The sequence below is a fragment of the Vitis vinifera genome, chromosome 8 (assembly GCF_030704535.1).
Source record: "Vitis vinifera cultivar Pinot Noir 40024 chromosome 8, ASM3070453v1".
In the NCBI taxonomy this organism is placed as follows: domain Eukaryota; kingdom Viridiplantae; phylum Streptophyta; class Magnoliopsida; order Vitales; family Vitaceae; genus Vitis; species Vitis vinifera.
In genome coordinates, this window is record NC_081812.1 from 16,161,578 (window position 1) to 16,175,247 (window position 13,670).

At 38.1% G+C, this 13,670-nt stretch overlaps 3 protein-coding genes across 4 annotated transcripts; 1 reads left to right on the forward strand and 2 right to left on the reverse strand.

Moving 5' to 3' along the window:
* Positions 1-985: 985 nt before the first annotated feature.
* LOC100854743 (L-type lectin-domain containing receptor kinase IV.1) lies at positions 986-3,567 on the reverse strand. The gene is given in 3 exon segments (XM_010655949.3): positions 986-2,365; positions 2,367-2,436; positions 2,439-3,567. Coding segments are annotated over 3 exon segments (2,040 nt in total). The 5' UTR covers positions 3,175-3,567; the 3' UTR covers positions 986-1,131.
* Positions 3,568-6,427: 2,860 nt separating this feature from the next.
* LOC100240931 (subtilisin inhibitor 1-like) lies at positions 6,428-8,186 on the forward strand. The gene is made up of 2 exons (XM_002269851.4): positions 6,428-6,924; positions 7,751-8,186. The coding sequence occupies exons 1-2, from the start codon at positions 6,822-6,824 to the stop codon at positions 7,978-7,980; spliced, it is 333 nt and encodes a 110-aa protein (XP_002269887.1). The 5' UTR covers positions 6,428-6,821; the 3' UTR covers positions 7,981-8,186.
* A 2,336-nt stretch (positions 8,187-10,522) lies between these two features.
* Positions 10,523-13,130, reverse strand: LOC104880167 (L-type lectin-domain containing receptor kinase S.4). Of its 2 annotated transcripts, XM_010655948.3 has the most exons (2): positions 11,620-13,130; positions 10,523-11,532 (listed from the first exon to the last, which is right to left on the reverse strand). In XM_010655948.3, the coding sequence occupies exons 1-2, from the start codon at positions 12,840-12,842 to the stop codon at positions 10,764-10,766; spliced, it is 1,992 nt and encodes a 663-aa protein (XP_010654250.1). In that variant the 5' UTR covers positions 12,843-13,130; the 3' UTR covers positions 10,523-10,763. The 2 variants fall into 2 exon arrangements, with proteins under 2 accessions (XP_010654250.1, XP_010654249.1); XM_010655947.3 differs by having other exon boundaries at positions 10,523-13,129.
* Between the last annotated feature and the right edge of the window lie 540 nt (positions 13,131-13,670).

Sequence of the window (13,670 nt, forward strand, 5' to 3'; positions counted from 1 at the left end):
TGTTAAATGAAAAAATGAACATATTTAATACCTAAGGTCAAACATCAATAAAATAAAATAAAATAAAAAACTTAACAATATTTCGATACTAATAAAAAAAAGAAAAAGTTAACTTAAAAGTGAAAATAATTTAATTTAAGTTATTAAGAAAATTAAGTATGTTTGATAAAATAATTTAATGGTATGATTTAAAAGTAAAAAAACAATTTTAAATGATAAGTAAAAATAATTAACTTATTTTTAAGTTCATATTTTTATTTAACCTTTTTACTTTTATTTGTCTTAGTTATCTTTATGATCTCTTTTACGATTTTACAACTTTCATTGTTTTTATAAATATTTCAATTTAATGATTTAGGTTAAATTTTAAATTAATTTTATCAAACAATCTTAATACTTAAAATAAAAATTAAGTAATAAATTTTAAGTCAATAACTTAAATATAATTTAACTTAAAATTAATTTAAATTATTAAATAATAAATATTAAGTTTTACTAAATACCCCTCTTAATTCTATTTTGAATTAAGCCAAATTCAAGTTTATTCATATTTTAAATAAAAAATGCTATTAAAACTTTTTATTTATTCAATTTTTTTTTGATGAATGACTTAAGTTGGATATTAAAATTTAATGTACTAGAATACGTCTTTGGTATTAATGGTTGAATTGTCCTTTAAAAATTCCATAGTAGAAGATGCATAGATTTGACAGAAAAAATTCTACATTTTCACTAATTTAAATAAAAAGTATTGGAGTGAAATGGATGGTGATGACCAAGGCACATGATTAAGAAAAAAAAAATTGTATTGATCTTTCCATTCAATCATCGACCAACGAAGTAGAATGATTCTGTGATTGTTAAGGAGGGTTTAGAATGGTTTTGGCACAGAGCTAACAGATCACCCTCCGAGTCCTCTCTCATGCTCTTGTGCTTGAAGATGGGCATCCAAATTTTCCAGGGGTGGATCTTTGGGAAGCAAATTATGAGAAAAGTCTTGAAGCCAGGAAAGTGAAATTTACGTCATTCTACAGTAGCAATAGCAATAGCTAAGTCGGTGTGTAAATTACAGAGGTTCACCAATTATACAATAATAATCACACGTAAGGAGCATGATTGGCTCATTTGGAATCAACGTCCTCCAGAGAGGAGAGACTCTGGAACAGTGGATGCATGGGAGAATGTCTTATCCAAAGAGAATGGATATGACAAAGCAAAATCATCAAAACCTTCACGATGGGCAAATGATAGGCCATTGGCAGAAAGACCCAGGGATGTAAACTCTGGCAAAGGAACTGTCCTCTCCAAGTACTGTACAACTTGTGGCATGCTTGGCCTAGCATTTGGTTCTGAATGAGAGCACATCAAGCCAAGCTTCAATACCAACTCCATTTCCTCTGCATTATAATCAACACCCAATTTTGGATCACTTGCCTGAAGGATTTCACCTCTGTTCCAGAAAAAAAACACCCAATCAACCAAGATGAGATCCTCCATTGGAGCTATCGGCCTTCTTCCGCAAGCAACCTCAAGCAGAAAGGCGCCAAAAGCATAGACATCAGTCCTTGTTGTGGCCTTGCCGGTTCTAGTGTGCTCTGGGGCGAGATACCCAAGAGTTCCCACAACATGGGTTGTTTGAGGATCCGTTCCATGATCGTACAATCTAGCAAGGCCAAAATCTCCTAATCTTCCATTCAGTTCACCATCTAACAAGACATTGCTGGCCTTGACATCTCTGTGAACCACGACTTGCTCCCATTCTCCGTGTAGATAGGACAACCCAGATGCTACACCTTTGAGAACTCTGAATCTTTGGTTCCAATTGAGGGTGACCTTGGGTTGGTCATAGAGGTACTTGTCCAGACTTCCATTGGGCATGTAGTCATAGACCAAAAGAAGCTCCCCTTTGCGGCGGCAGTAGCCCAAGAGCGACACTATGTTCCTGTGACGGAGACGGCCAATGCTAACAATTTCTGCAACAAACTCTTTCATTCCTTGTCTTGATTCATGAGAGATCTTCTTCACTGCAATCTCAAGTTTTGATGTGGGCAATACACCTCTATAGACCCTGCCAAATCCCCCGCTCCCCAATAGCTCTTTGTCCTTGAACCCTTTGGTTGCAAAATACAGATCCTTGTATTTGAATCTGTGAGGCCCATAATCAAGTTCCCAATCTTCAAGCTCTTCCGCGAACTTCTTCTTCCTTCTTATAAGATAAACTGCCCCTGACATCACTGCTAAAATAGAAACTACACAAATCACTGGCAACCCACTTGTCAGGAATGCGGATTTCTTCTGTCCTCCTATGCGGGGAAGCTTAGGAAGCTGAGAAATAGCAAGCGGTTGAGCCTGACCATTCATCTTAAAGCTCCATCCCAGAAGATAATGAGATGTTAGGACTGAACCGGTAGAAGATGAGAAGCCAACATACATGGTATTGTTAAGGATTAGAGAAAGATCGCGGGGCAAGGACAGCAGCGGAATATCAGGTTTATCAACACTGACTGGAGCCAATCTCACATCAATTTGCTTCTCCAAGGCGTTATAGTCCACCCACACTTGCATGGGTCGGCCACTAATAAGGCTCAAGTTTTTAAAATCTCCATTCTTGCTAGCAAAATAACCTGCTGGAGCAGCTTTGTCAGACTTCAACCCGTTGATATCAATTCCAACATGGTTGTCATTGATATCACCCAACTCCTCGTTCTGGATGGTATCAAGCTCTACAGCCACGATGTGATTGGTGGAATTGCCATTGTTGGCATCGGAAAAGAGGCCTAGATGTTGGCTGGGAAGAGCTCCCGGGAGGCCTCTTGTGGGTGCAATGACGAAAGCAATCCCGTGACCGCTAAGAGTCGGATATTGAGGATGGATGGCGAACACAAATGTAGTAGAGAAGGAAAAAGCAGGGGCGTTGGAGGAATTCTTGAATCTCATGGGATGTGAGTAGAAGGCGTGACCAGTTTCCTGTTTGGTGCGGTTGGTGAGGATCAGCAGACCATTGGGTGTGAACTGGGCTAAGCCATCAAGGCTCAGGTTGGCCGCCGTTTGGAATCCATTGTAGGTGAAACTCACATCTTCCCCTGAGGCTAAGCTTGCCAGGAGGAAGAGCAGAGTCACTAGTCTCAGATACATGGTCAGAGTCTTCGTCCTCCTCCTCCAATCGGTTCCCATAATTTCTAATTTATATCCACCAATTGAATGTTTTTCTTAAAGACTTTAAATAGAAGAAGACAAGTTCTACATTCGATTGTTCCTATGGCCCGATTTATATTCAACCATTTGTCATCAATACTAATTGTGGGAGTTAATATAAGGGGAGGCAAAAACTTGTAAAAGCCACAGCCACTCAATAGAAAATCTTCCACGGAATCTTCGGGATAAGATCCTAAAGACAATTTGTCAATATATAAAGTGGCATTTATACTATAGTCTGCTCTGGGGCCATACTGTTCAAACATACCATAGGAAGGAATCAAAATCTGTGTTTGTGGATCGAACATAACATGAAGAACTGGCCCTCATCAGTCATCTATCTGTTTAACACACCTTCTTGGGCGCCCGAGTAAAGTCATTATTCCATCTCTCGTTCCTATTCTGGATAGAGGAATGTTTTGGTTATCATTCAAGACAAACACTTCACTCGTACCTTATTTTATACAGGCTTACGCGGGAGTTTAGGTACTAACATTGCGTGAGGATCATAAGAAGATATCCTATAATAATTTTCATATCCCTTGTGCTGGCTCATTATTATGTAAAAGATAAAAGTACTTTAAAAACCAGCATATGAGAGGAGTCGCCCACTAGAAATATTCTCTCCTCTCCCTCCTCTTTCCTCTTTATTTCCTTTTTGCAATTAGAATGCTTGCTTGACCATCTCGCTGACAACATTTGACATTTCCGTTTGTTTGTGCGAAATGACACAGCCATTGCATTGTGAACAAACGCGGTAGGGTGGGACTGTGGGAGTTTCTAAAAGGAAGCTTGCAGGAAAATTAATGCTGCATCACCATCTACTATTAAGAATATTTAGGCTATATTTGGTCGTGGAAATTTGAGAGAAAATGCTGAAGAAAGAAAATATAAAAGAAAATAAAAAATAATTAAAAAAATCTATAAATTATTTTTATTTATTATTTCAAACTTATTTTATTAAATAATTTTAAAATATATAAATTTTTAACTAATTTTAATTATATATATATATTTTTAATATTTTTTATAAGTTTAGAAAATAATTTTTTTTTTACAATTTTTTTTCAGAACCAAATATAACCTTAAAGAAATTTTTTTTTTTAAAATTTAATTATTTCAGCACTTGAATAAAAGTTTAAAAAAATTTATTTTCCTTCCAAAAGGCTAAACATAACTTACACAGTTAATTAAAATTCATATATAAAAATATGCAACAGTGAATACTATTACTTTCATGTCTATTAAAAGAAAATAAAAAGTATTTAAAAAATAATATAAAAATATAAACTACAAATTGATAATATTTTAAATATTAATTTAATTTAATTTATTTATAGTAAAGATATAAAATAAATTTTTTTAATAAAATAAAATTCATAAGTAATTTAAGGATAGTATGGAGAGAGAGAGAAAAAAAAAATGGAAAAAAATCTTTTCATCCGCTCCATTTCTGCTGAGTCCCTGGTTTTCACCGCAATGCACAACACGGTCTTGGAAAGGGCTCATAAGTCATACGTCATGGCCACCAAATAACAGCAACGTCTCAGAAGAACGATTTAAGGGTGCATAGGGATCATTCGATCTTCTACTGATTGGTCCCATTTGTAGCCTAACACCCAACTGGAGTTCTGACACGTCATCGGTCCACTTGGAATTTTCTGGATGCTTGTTATTGTCAACCAGGAGTCCCTTCAGGACTAGTCCATGAGATGGATTGACTGCAGGCCGGACTTTGGAGCAGCCTTGCCCACCAAATTGGAATTTATAAGCCAACTTTTTAAATATTGGGACACCAAAAAAAAACTATTGAATTGTTTTTTTGCCGTCATGTCTAGGATACTGTCTGTAACTGTCAACACAAATACAGGCCCTTCTCACATGCCTTCAATTTCGGGCAGTTGATCGATACTCCATCCGCACCTCTTTCCCTTCTGTCAATGCATTTGTTTTGAGACTTTAGACAATTTAAATATTTTTTTAAATTGAATAAATACTTTTTAGAGTTTTGATTTTAATAAGGGAATAGGATTACTAGGATGCATTGAGTGATCAACATCATGGCCTGCCAATCAGCAGGCGGGAGAGAAAAAAGGGGAAATGATTAGTCAATCTTATAGACTTTTTGTAAATACTATTAAAATGGTTGTGTGAAAAAATAAATATAAAAATAATTTTAATCTATTAATAATTTAAATTAAATTATTAAACTATTAAATAGATTTAAAAAGCATTACCTTTATGGCTTTATCTTATGGATTCAATCATTCAGATTTCAGAGGGTCAGAAATTTGTGAGGGGTCAAAACTTATCCATAAGAGGCATCATCGTCATGTCATATCAAATTTCTAGAAGCAAATAGTTACGTAAATTATCTGACAAACCTTCCACCGCCATTGGACCGCCTTCTTCCACATCAAGGAATCTTGGAAATCACGTGTCTTCAGTCATTAGATGCTTGGTATTTACATTACTTTAAATCAAATCGTCAAGTCGTCTCCTACTTGCAAGGATAAAATAAGAAAATTTGTCATTGAGTCATATAAATGCAATAACATCCAACATTTTCCACAGTTTCAAACTTTGGTTTGAACAGAAGTTGGCACATTAATGATAGATGACTTCAGTGGCTACATTTTGGGAGAAAATTCAAGTCTTTCAAGTAAAGTTTGTAGGGAAAAAAAATGTCTCAGCCACACACCTAATAATGTAATATGATTGCATGGAAGGAAAATGTCTCAGATTAGGCGGAGATAAATTCAGACCAAGTTCAATCCCATTATCCAAAAGCAAAACCAGTTTAGTGATCAAGGGGCAGAATAGGAATTCTTTTTCGAAAGAGAATTTGAATTTATTACCTTGTTTATTCTAGGAAAGTATTAAATTAAATAAAAGGAAATAGTTTTTTGATAATTGATTTATCATAAAAAAAATATAAAAGAAAATTAATTAGAAATTTATATATTTTTATATAAAAAATAAAAATAAATGAAATAGGGTTAAATAAATAGATAAAAATAATTTATTAATTTTTAATTAAATTTTTATTTTTAAAATTTTTCCCCCACAATTTTTCTCAAATTTTCTACTAATCAAACATAGGTTTAATATTCGGCCCAGCTTAAATGTGTTTTTCCTTGTTTTTGGCACTCCAAAATTTTCTAACTCCACTACCAGCCACAATGCAACTAGCATAGGAATAATTTTGAACAGGCTAACATTTAAATAGGCATGGCATCACAAGTTAAATGATTGCACTCCTAGGCGCAGTCATGCACCGCAGCACCAGTCAGAAGACCCTTGTGGGCTATTAGTTGGCCTAAAGATCACAGCCCATCAACATGGGGAAGGGCAATGTGTGGAGGCCCGGGAAGAGAGATTAGATTATTGTTCTACGAAACTTGTCCAAAACCCTACACCCGTAATTCGCAAGGAACCTTTGTCCATACGTGGCCGTCGGTGCAGGGCCGGCCCCTGCTTTTGTTGGCATGTGGAGATCCAATCGATAAAACCAAAGAAAAGTCTGCATTATTAGATGCCTCGTCTTCCATGTACATGTACATATCTTGGACTCTCTACATGATACAGATTATAGTGGTGTATCTTGGTCCTGTTTGATCCTTGTCATGGCTGACGAAAACCAGCGAACCGAGCTTCCGCAAGAGCGGCCCCAACAGTCAACAACCATCCCCCAAGAACAACCCCATCAATCAACGATACTCCTCCCAGGTAAGTTTCTTTTCCCTCTCTCCTGTTTTTATTTATTTATTATAATATGAGATTTAAGGAGCGAAAGAGCTCCGGGTGATGAAACTGTGAGTCTGTGGCCGCATAAAAATATCCCGCACAGGGTGATGTTTATTGTCATGAAAATGCCCTTTCCTCCAAAATGACTCATCTTTCCCTTTCATTTCAAATTCAAACAACAAAAAAGCCCAAAGGACCACTGCTGAAGGACAAAACCTACCTACCCAGAGAAGAGCCCACAAATTGCTGGCCCATGAGCCCTAGATCAAGATACAGTTTCATAATAAGAAGACGGACTACCAACTCCAAAAGTTCACACGCAGTGAATTCTCTGCACCAAAATGATGAAGGTTATTTATACTATTACAAAAATGGAAAACACATTTAAAACTTTCTTTTCTGATTCAATTTTCCCTTTTTATTTTTCCTAATCAAGCTTTGGGGGAGATTAGATTAGTCACCAGTCAAAGACACAGCTATAATTCATATTATTCTTAAAAACCATTGAAAGTTGGCCAACCCCCATCAACAAGGCTTGCTTGCACGCATAAAATGCTTTTAACAATATGCATTGCGTGCCCATAAGAGAGGCCTTTTTCGTTTTGGGTTGTGTTGTACATGTATCAACTGTATATGTTCCTTCACATTTGACCATTTTCTCATTCCTTTGAGGTTGGCCAATCCAACTCATGGTGGCTTCAGTGGATCAGTAAGCTTTAAAACATAAAAGGGGCTGGGGCATTGGAAAACAGCCCCTAGATTACCAGCATGATACATGGTTAATTAACTTGTTCCCTAAATAATCCAGGGTCAGTGGGCCATCCATCTGGAGTAGAGGTAGCACCAAAAACAACATGGCCTGAGGTGGTGGGCATGACGGTGGAAGAGGCAGAAAGGAAGATAAGAGAAGATATGCCTAGGGTGCAGTTCCAAGTAGTTCCGCCAAATTGCTTTGTGACCATGGATTTCAACACTAGGCGAGTCCGACTGCACGTGGATTCTGAAGGAAAGGTTTCCCGGGCCCCTAGAATCGGCTGATAGTTGTCAATGTCCTTCCCTAGAGACTAATATATTGGCCTTTATAATGCATGTCTTTCCCTTGTATGCAGCAGATTTGGTGTTTCAGACTTTCTATATGTGGTATCTATTTTCATTTGGTTAGCTGGAGCTTTAAAGCTTGGATTTTAATTAGTAAGAAGTAAGAACAAACTTGTTGTGCCATTTGGAATAAATCAATTTCATCATATGAGAGAAGCCATCTTCCATTTGTTACATGAATTAATCACTTATCAATCACAGGGTACCGGTTTTATAAAACGTGCGAGATTTTTAGGTAAGAGTCTAGGTGGAATTTGGCAAAAGTTCATCAAATTCTTAAAATCACTGATTCAAGTCAAAATTAAAATATAATATAAGGCAGCTTGCTTTTGAGCAATTTTTTAGCCTACTTTAAACTCCTATTCATGGTTGATCCAAATCCAGGTTCAAAGTAGCTACAACAAACTATGCTATTTTTCTAAAGGAAAAGGAGCCCATGATGCTTTTCTTTTTCAATTCTAGAATGGAAGAAAAACACCAAACACCACTACCACAATGAAAGTTATTGATTGAGAAAAGCCATCTTTGATGACCTATTTATGAAACAAATAACCAGATAGGGTGGGGCAGACCAGGACTTTGGTGCCATGATCTCATCAAGTACCGACGATTCAGTCATGGAGTTAAAGAAGGGAATATTATAGACTAAAGCCATGAGTATGTTCCATTTTGCTAGAAATTCAAGGTCCCTAGCCTAAAACTTTCATATGTCTGCTTTCTATCTGTTGACTAGTTTGTGGAAGAAATCCTACTTAACAAGATATGCTATGCCCACAAAATCTGACATGTATGCTTTCACATAGCTCAATTGGTTGGTAGGATGGCGTCTCAACTCTGAAGAAGGTCGAGAGTCCAACTCTTCATAAAAACCCTCAAGAAGATAGGGACAATGAAATTCTATGGGGGTTGAATAATTGGCAGTATTATTTCTAGAGCATTGTTAATTACACTGCAGATCAAAGTCTGCAAGGCTCTTGTACATTCGACAACCCCACCAATCAAGTGTTCAAGTGTGGGTTGAATGATTGAAATGATCGCCCTTTAATAATAAAAAGTTATGGGACATTAATTTGAACACTATGAAATACGAACCCCATCCATGACGGCACTATTTCTATGCTTAATTGAAGTGGATTTTCTTTGCAGCCCAAAAGGGGCTACCAACTAACAGGGGATGAATTTTGCACAATAGTTTAGTTTTCCAATTTGCTGATCAAGAGGAACAAAAATGAAGTCTTCTTGGTGTGTGTGGAAGTCTAGATTCCGCACCCACCCAAACAACACTTCTGTTGAATTCTTTTAATTCTCCAGTCCACCACTAACTTGACTGCATTGGGTGGGAGGGCTGTGGAGTTCCACTCAACTTAAGGAATGGTTTGAGAATACACCTTGAAGTCATTATTCGTATACCTTTGAAACTCTTGCATTAAAGTAGTCCAATCAACTGGGAGAGGACCAGAGGGGCCACAGTTTGATGGGTGCCACCTTGGAAATCGTACTTGTCCATGAGCGCAAGAAAGGATGAATTTATTTTTATTTTCAGTTTTAGCCGTATCTGCAGTAGCGCTGGCACCATGTTTTCGAAAATATGATTTTGAAAACAATATCAGAGTTGGCACCTACATAAAAAGTTTAAAAGATGGCGTGCTAAGCCAGTGGCAGGGAGTTCTAACCTTCTGAACTCTTCATAAGTAACGTGATAAAGAAGCTGCTAATTCCAAAATGATTGAACTCCCTCCATTGGCTATTCCATTTTGTTTGACCTACTTGAGAGTTGAGAAACACTTGTCTAATCTCTACGATTTTTTCTTACCCAATTATTAGTTGTTTGAATTTTTAAACTGTGGTTGACTAAAGGAAAAGAGGAAATTTAGGTAAATTGGTAAAAACTTATTTCTGTGATCAGAGACAATCACAACCTGAATTTGTTCCTTGTGAAAGCACTGACAACTCTTCTTGGTGGTGTCTACTCACCAAGAACATAGCCAGTCACATTAAAATTTAGTGATATAGAGTGGACCCTGGGAATACCTATCTGTACACTAGAGTAAATAAAACGACAAAGCTGCATGATTTTGGTTGAACAAGTCGAAGTTTTGGATCAATTCTGAAATAATTCTTAATATGATCTTTCTTATTGACGTAGATGATCATGTGAATAAAAATTAATTTTTTTCTTAAGAGAAAACCGAGACCTACAATGACTCACAGCTCAACAAATCTTCCGATTTTGATGTAGTAACAGCAGTTTGCAGAAATTAAAGTAGGAGCATATAAAAAGTTTCTGTAATTCTTCATCAATAGCTGAACAAGGTTTTCATTTTTGCCCTCAAAAACACTAATAGACCTTAAAAAGAAATGGTTAGATGACCAAAAAAAGGAAAAGAAGGAAAAAAAAAAAAAAACAACCAATATAACAGTAAACCATTTCTTGAGCTAATTAAAATCATGGAAGAGACTACAAAACTGATATCATTTGGGATTTTGCATGAACAAGAAGCTGTGCCCATTCCAGAATGTAAATGAAACAAGACAGAAGAATTCAGAATTCAGTTTAAGTCCAACTAATTTTCCTAGCTCACTTATTTACACACAAAAGGAAAAGAAAACTGTGTAACATTTGTAATGGCCATCTCATGATCTGATCTGGAGTGGGAAATAGAAAAGGAAAAGGAAAGCAAAAACATGATGAACCCTCTGTTTCCTGGAAGAAGAACTTGTGCTCAAAAAGAAGAGCCAAGGCTACCTCCTGTTGTCCCCCTTCCATTGAGAAGGGAAAGGGGGGAAGCATTAACAGAAGCAAAGCCAGCATTAACATTTTCATTGTCCACGGAGCAACTACTCCCCTTCTCATAGGAAGATGAGACATAGGAATGTACAAAATCGTTGAATCCTGGGCTATCATCTTTCCCTCCATCATATGCACAGGGGGGGTTCAAGACCGCCGGCACCTCAACCTCTCCCTCTAGATATCTCACCACCTGCCTCATGCTGGGACGTGCGGTGGGTGAATAGCTGGAACACAACAACCCTAATTTCAAGACCATCACCACCTCGCCCTCGTCGTATTGGCCAGTTAATGTGGAGTCCACAGCTTCAAGAATCCTCCCTTCTGTCCACTTGTCCCACACCCAATCCACCAAAACCAGCTCTTCAGGCAGAGCTTTAGCCTCAATGGGTCTGCGTCCACATGTTACCTCAAGCAGTAGAGCACCAAACGCAAACACATCGGAGTTGGTTGTGGCCTTCCCTGTTCTTGAGAGCTCTGGTGCGAGATAGCCCAGTGTGCCCACCACCCTAGTGGTGCCTGGGTTGGAGCCATGTTCGTATAATCTTGCAAGTCCGAAGTCGCCGACTCGACCATTCAGTTCGTTGTCTAGTAAGACGTTACTGGCCTTAATGTCTCTATGAATAACCACTTGTTCGTAACCTTCGTGTAAATATAGAAGTCCGGAAGCAACGCCCTTTATGATATTGAATCTCTGTTCCCAACTAAGAATCAATTTGGGTTCATCAAAAAGGAATTTATCTAAGCTGCCATTTTCCATGAAATCGTACACGAGCATGAGGTTTCCGTACCTGCGGCACCAACCCAGAAGCTGAACCAGATTGCGATGGCGAAGTCGACCTATGCTAGCGATTTCGGATACGAATTCACGCATGCCCTGTTTGGAGTCATGTGAAATTCGCTTGACAGCAATTTGGGTCTGGGAATTAGGCAACGTTCCTCTGTAAACTCGGCCGAATCCGCCATGCCCAAGTAGCTCCTTGTCTCTGAATCCTTTGGTGGCTTTCTTGAGTTCTTGGTAGGAGAATCTATGAGGGCCAATATCGAGCTCCCATGCCTCGATGACATCTGCGTTCCTGATTTTCCTAATCATGTAAATGATAATAGAGACTGCAGATATAACTAGTACCACTGATGAAACCGAAAGGCCTATTGTTAGAGCAGTATGCCTCTCCTTAGGTTCGGGAAGGGATGGTAGGGAAGATAGATCGAGGCTTCGAGCGACTCCGTTCATCTTGAAGCTCCATCCGAAGACGTAATGTGAGCTGGCAAGTAAACCAGTAGAGGCAGAGAAGCCAACATACATGAATTCTTGGAGAATTGGCGAAAGATCCAAGGGGAAAGACAAAATTGGCAATTTGGGTTTGGAAGAAGAAGGCGAGAGCGTCACATTGAGAACATTGCCTACTGAATCATAATCAATCCATGCCTGAATCGTGTTCCCACTCTGGAGATTAATGCTTTGTTGCGTAGAATCATCCGTGTAATAGGCTGCGGGGGAAGAGGCGTTGGACTCCAAGCTGTCGATGTCGATGCCAACGTGGTTGTCGTTGATGTCTTCAAACTCAAAGTCCTTAACTGTGTCGAATTCGACGGCGAAGAGGTGGTTAGAAAAGTTGCCAATATCACTAGCATTAAGGAGTCCCAGATATTGACTGGGAAGAGCGCCTCTTAGCTCCTTAGATGGCGAAATTGCGAAAGCGAAGCCATGGCCGCCAAGCTTGGGATACTCGGGAACGATGGCGAAAGCGAAGGAGGTAGAGAAAGAGAAAGCGGTTCCATTGGTGGAGTTCTTGAACTGAAGAGGAAAGGAGTGAAAAGCATGACCCATTAATCTACTGGTCTCGTTTGTCAATCGAAGAATACCATCCTTGTCAATCTCTGCAACTCCGGTTTTGGTTAGGTTGGCACCAACATCACTGAATCCACCATAGAAGATCTCATCCACCTGGGATGTAACTGGGGTTGAAAGGAGAAAAACAATAGCAAGTAAGATCGTGAGAGAAGTGGCCATCACCTTAAGGTACACAAACGATCAAAAAGGAGTCCCAGATCCTTCTAGTTTGGTGAGATTTGATTCAAACGTGGAGAAATGGAAGTATGTGAGGTCGTTTTAGGCTGGGTTGGTGAAGAAGATCAAGGTGAATAAGAAAGCAGGTTTCTGAAAAGGAACATGTGAAATTTATAGGTCACATGGGGCCTTAACAGCTTCAGATTGGAGCAAAAGCAAAAGGCCTTGGAGGAGGGTAAGAGTGAGTCGGGAAAATCTACTCCAAACCACTGACCACAGACGACACGGACACTCTCAAATAAGGTGAAGTCTCATTTCTACGCAGTCAGGGTGCACCGTGCCTCGTGCACCCATATCTACTCTCTGGTCTTTTTCTTTCGGCTTGGTGCCTTTATGACGTGTGCACTTGGACCATCTTGTTCCCACTTGGCCCTTCAATCTTCTGGACGGAGTGGGCTTGTGATGCGCCGCACTCTAAAACCTAACGCTTCCGATATTGCCTTCCTGGGTAAATGACAGCCTTGACTGCGTGTTGTTGGATCTGTTGTCAGGAAATTAGTGCATGCTTGACAAACGTTTCTAAAAATATATTAAAAACACTTTTCATTATATTTTAATAGAAAACAGTTCGTTTTTCTTTTTATCAAAAACAGTTTTATTTAAAAAAATTTATTATAAAAATAGGGTATTTTAGGAGAATACATTTTATTTGCTCTTAAATATATATATATATATATATTAAAATAATTATATAATGATAGAAAATGACTAAAAATAAAATATTATAAATAAACATTATTTATAATAAATGTTAAAAATATAAAAACAATA

Coding starts and splice junctions, on each gene's coding strand:
- LOC100240931 (XM_002269851.4), top strand. CDS start 6,822: ATGGCTGACGAAAACCAGCGAACCGAGCTTCCGCAAGAGCGGCCCCAA. Junction 6,925..7,750: donor ATCAACGATACTCCTCCCAG/GTAAGTTTCTTT, acceptor TAAATAATCCAG/GGTCAGTGGGCCATCCATCT.
- LOC104880167 (XM_010655947.3), bottom strand. CDS start 12,842: ATGGCCACTTCTCTCACGATCTTACTTGCTATTGTTTTTCTCCTTTCA.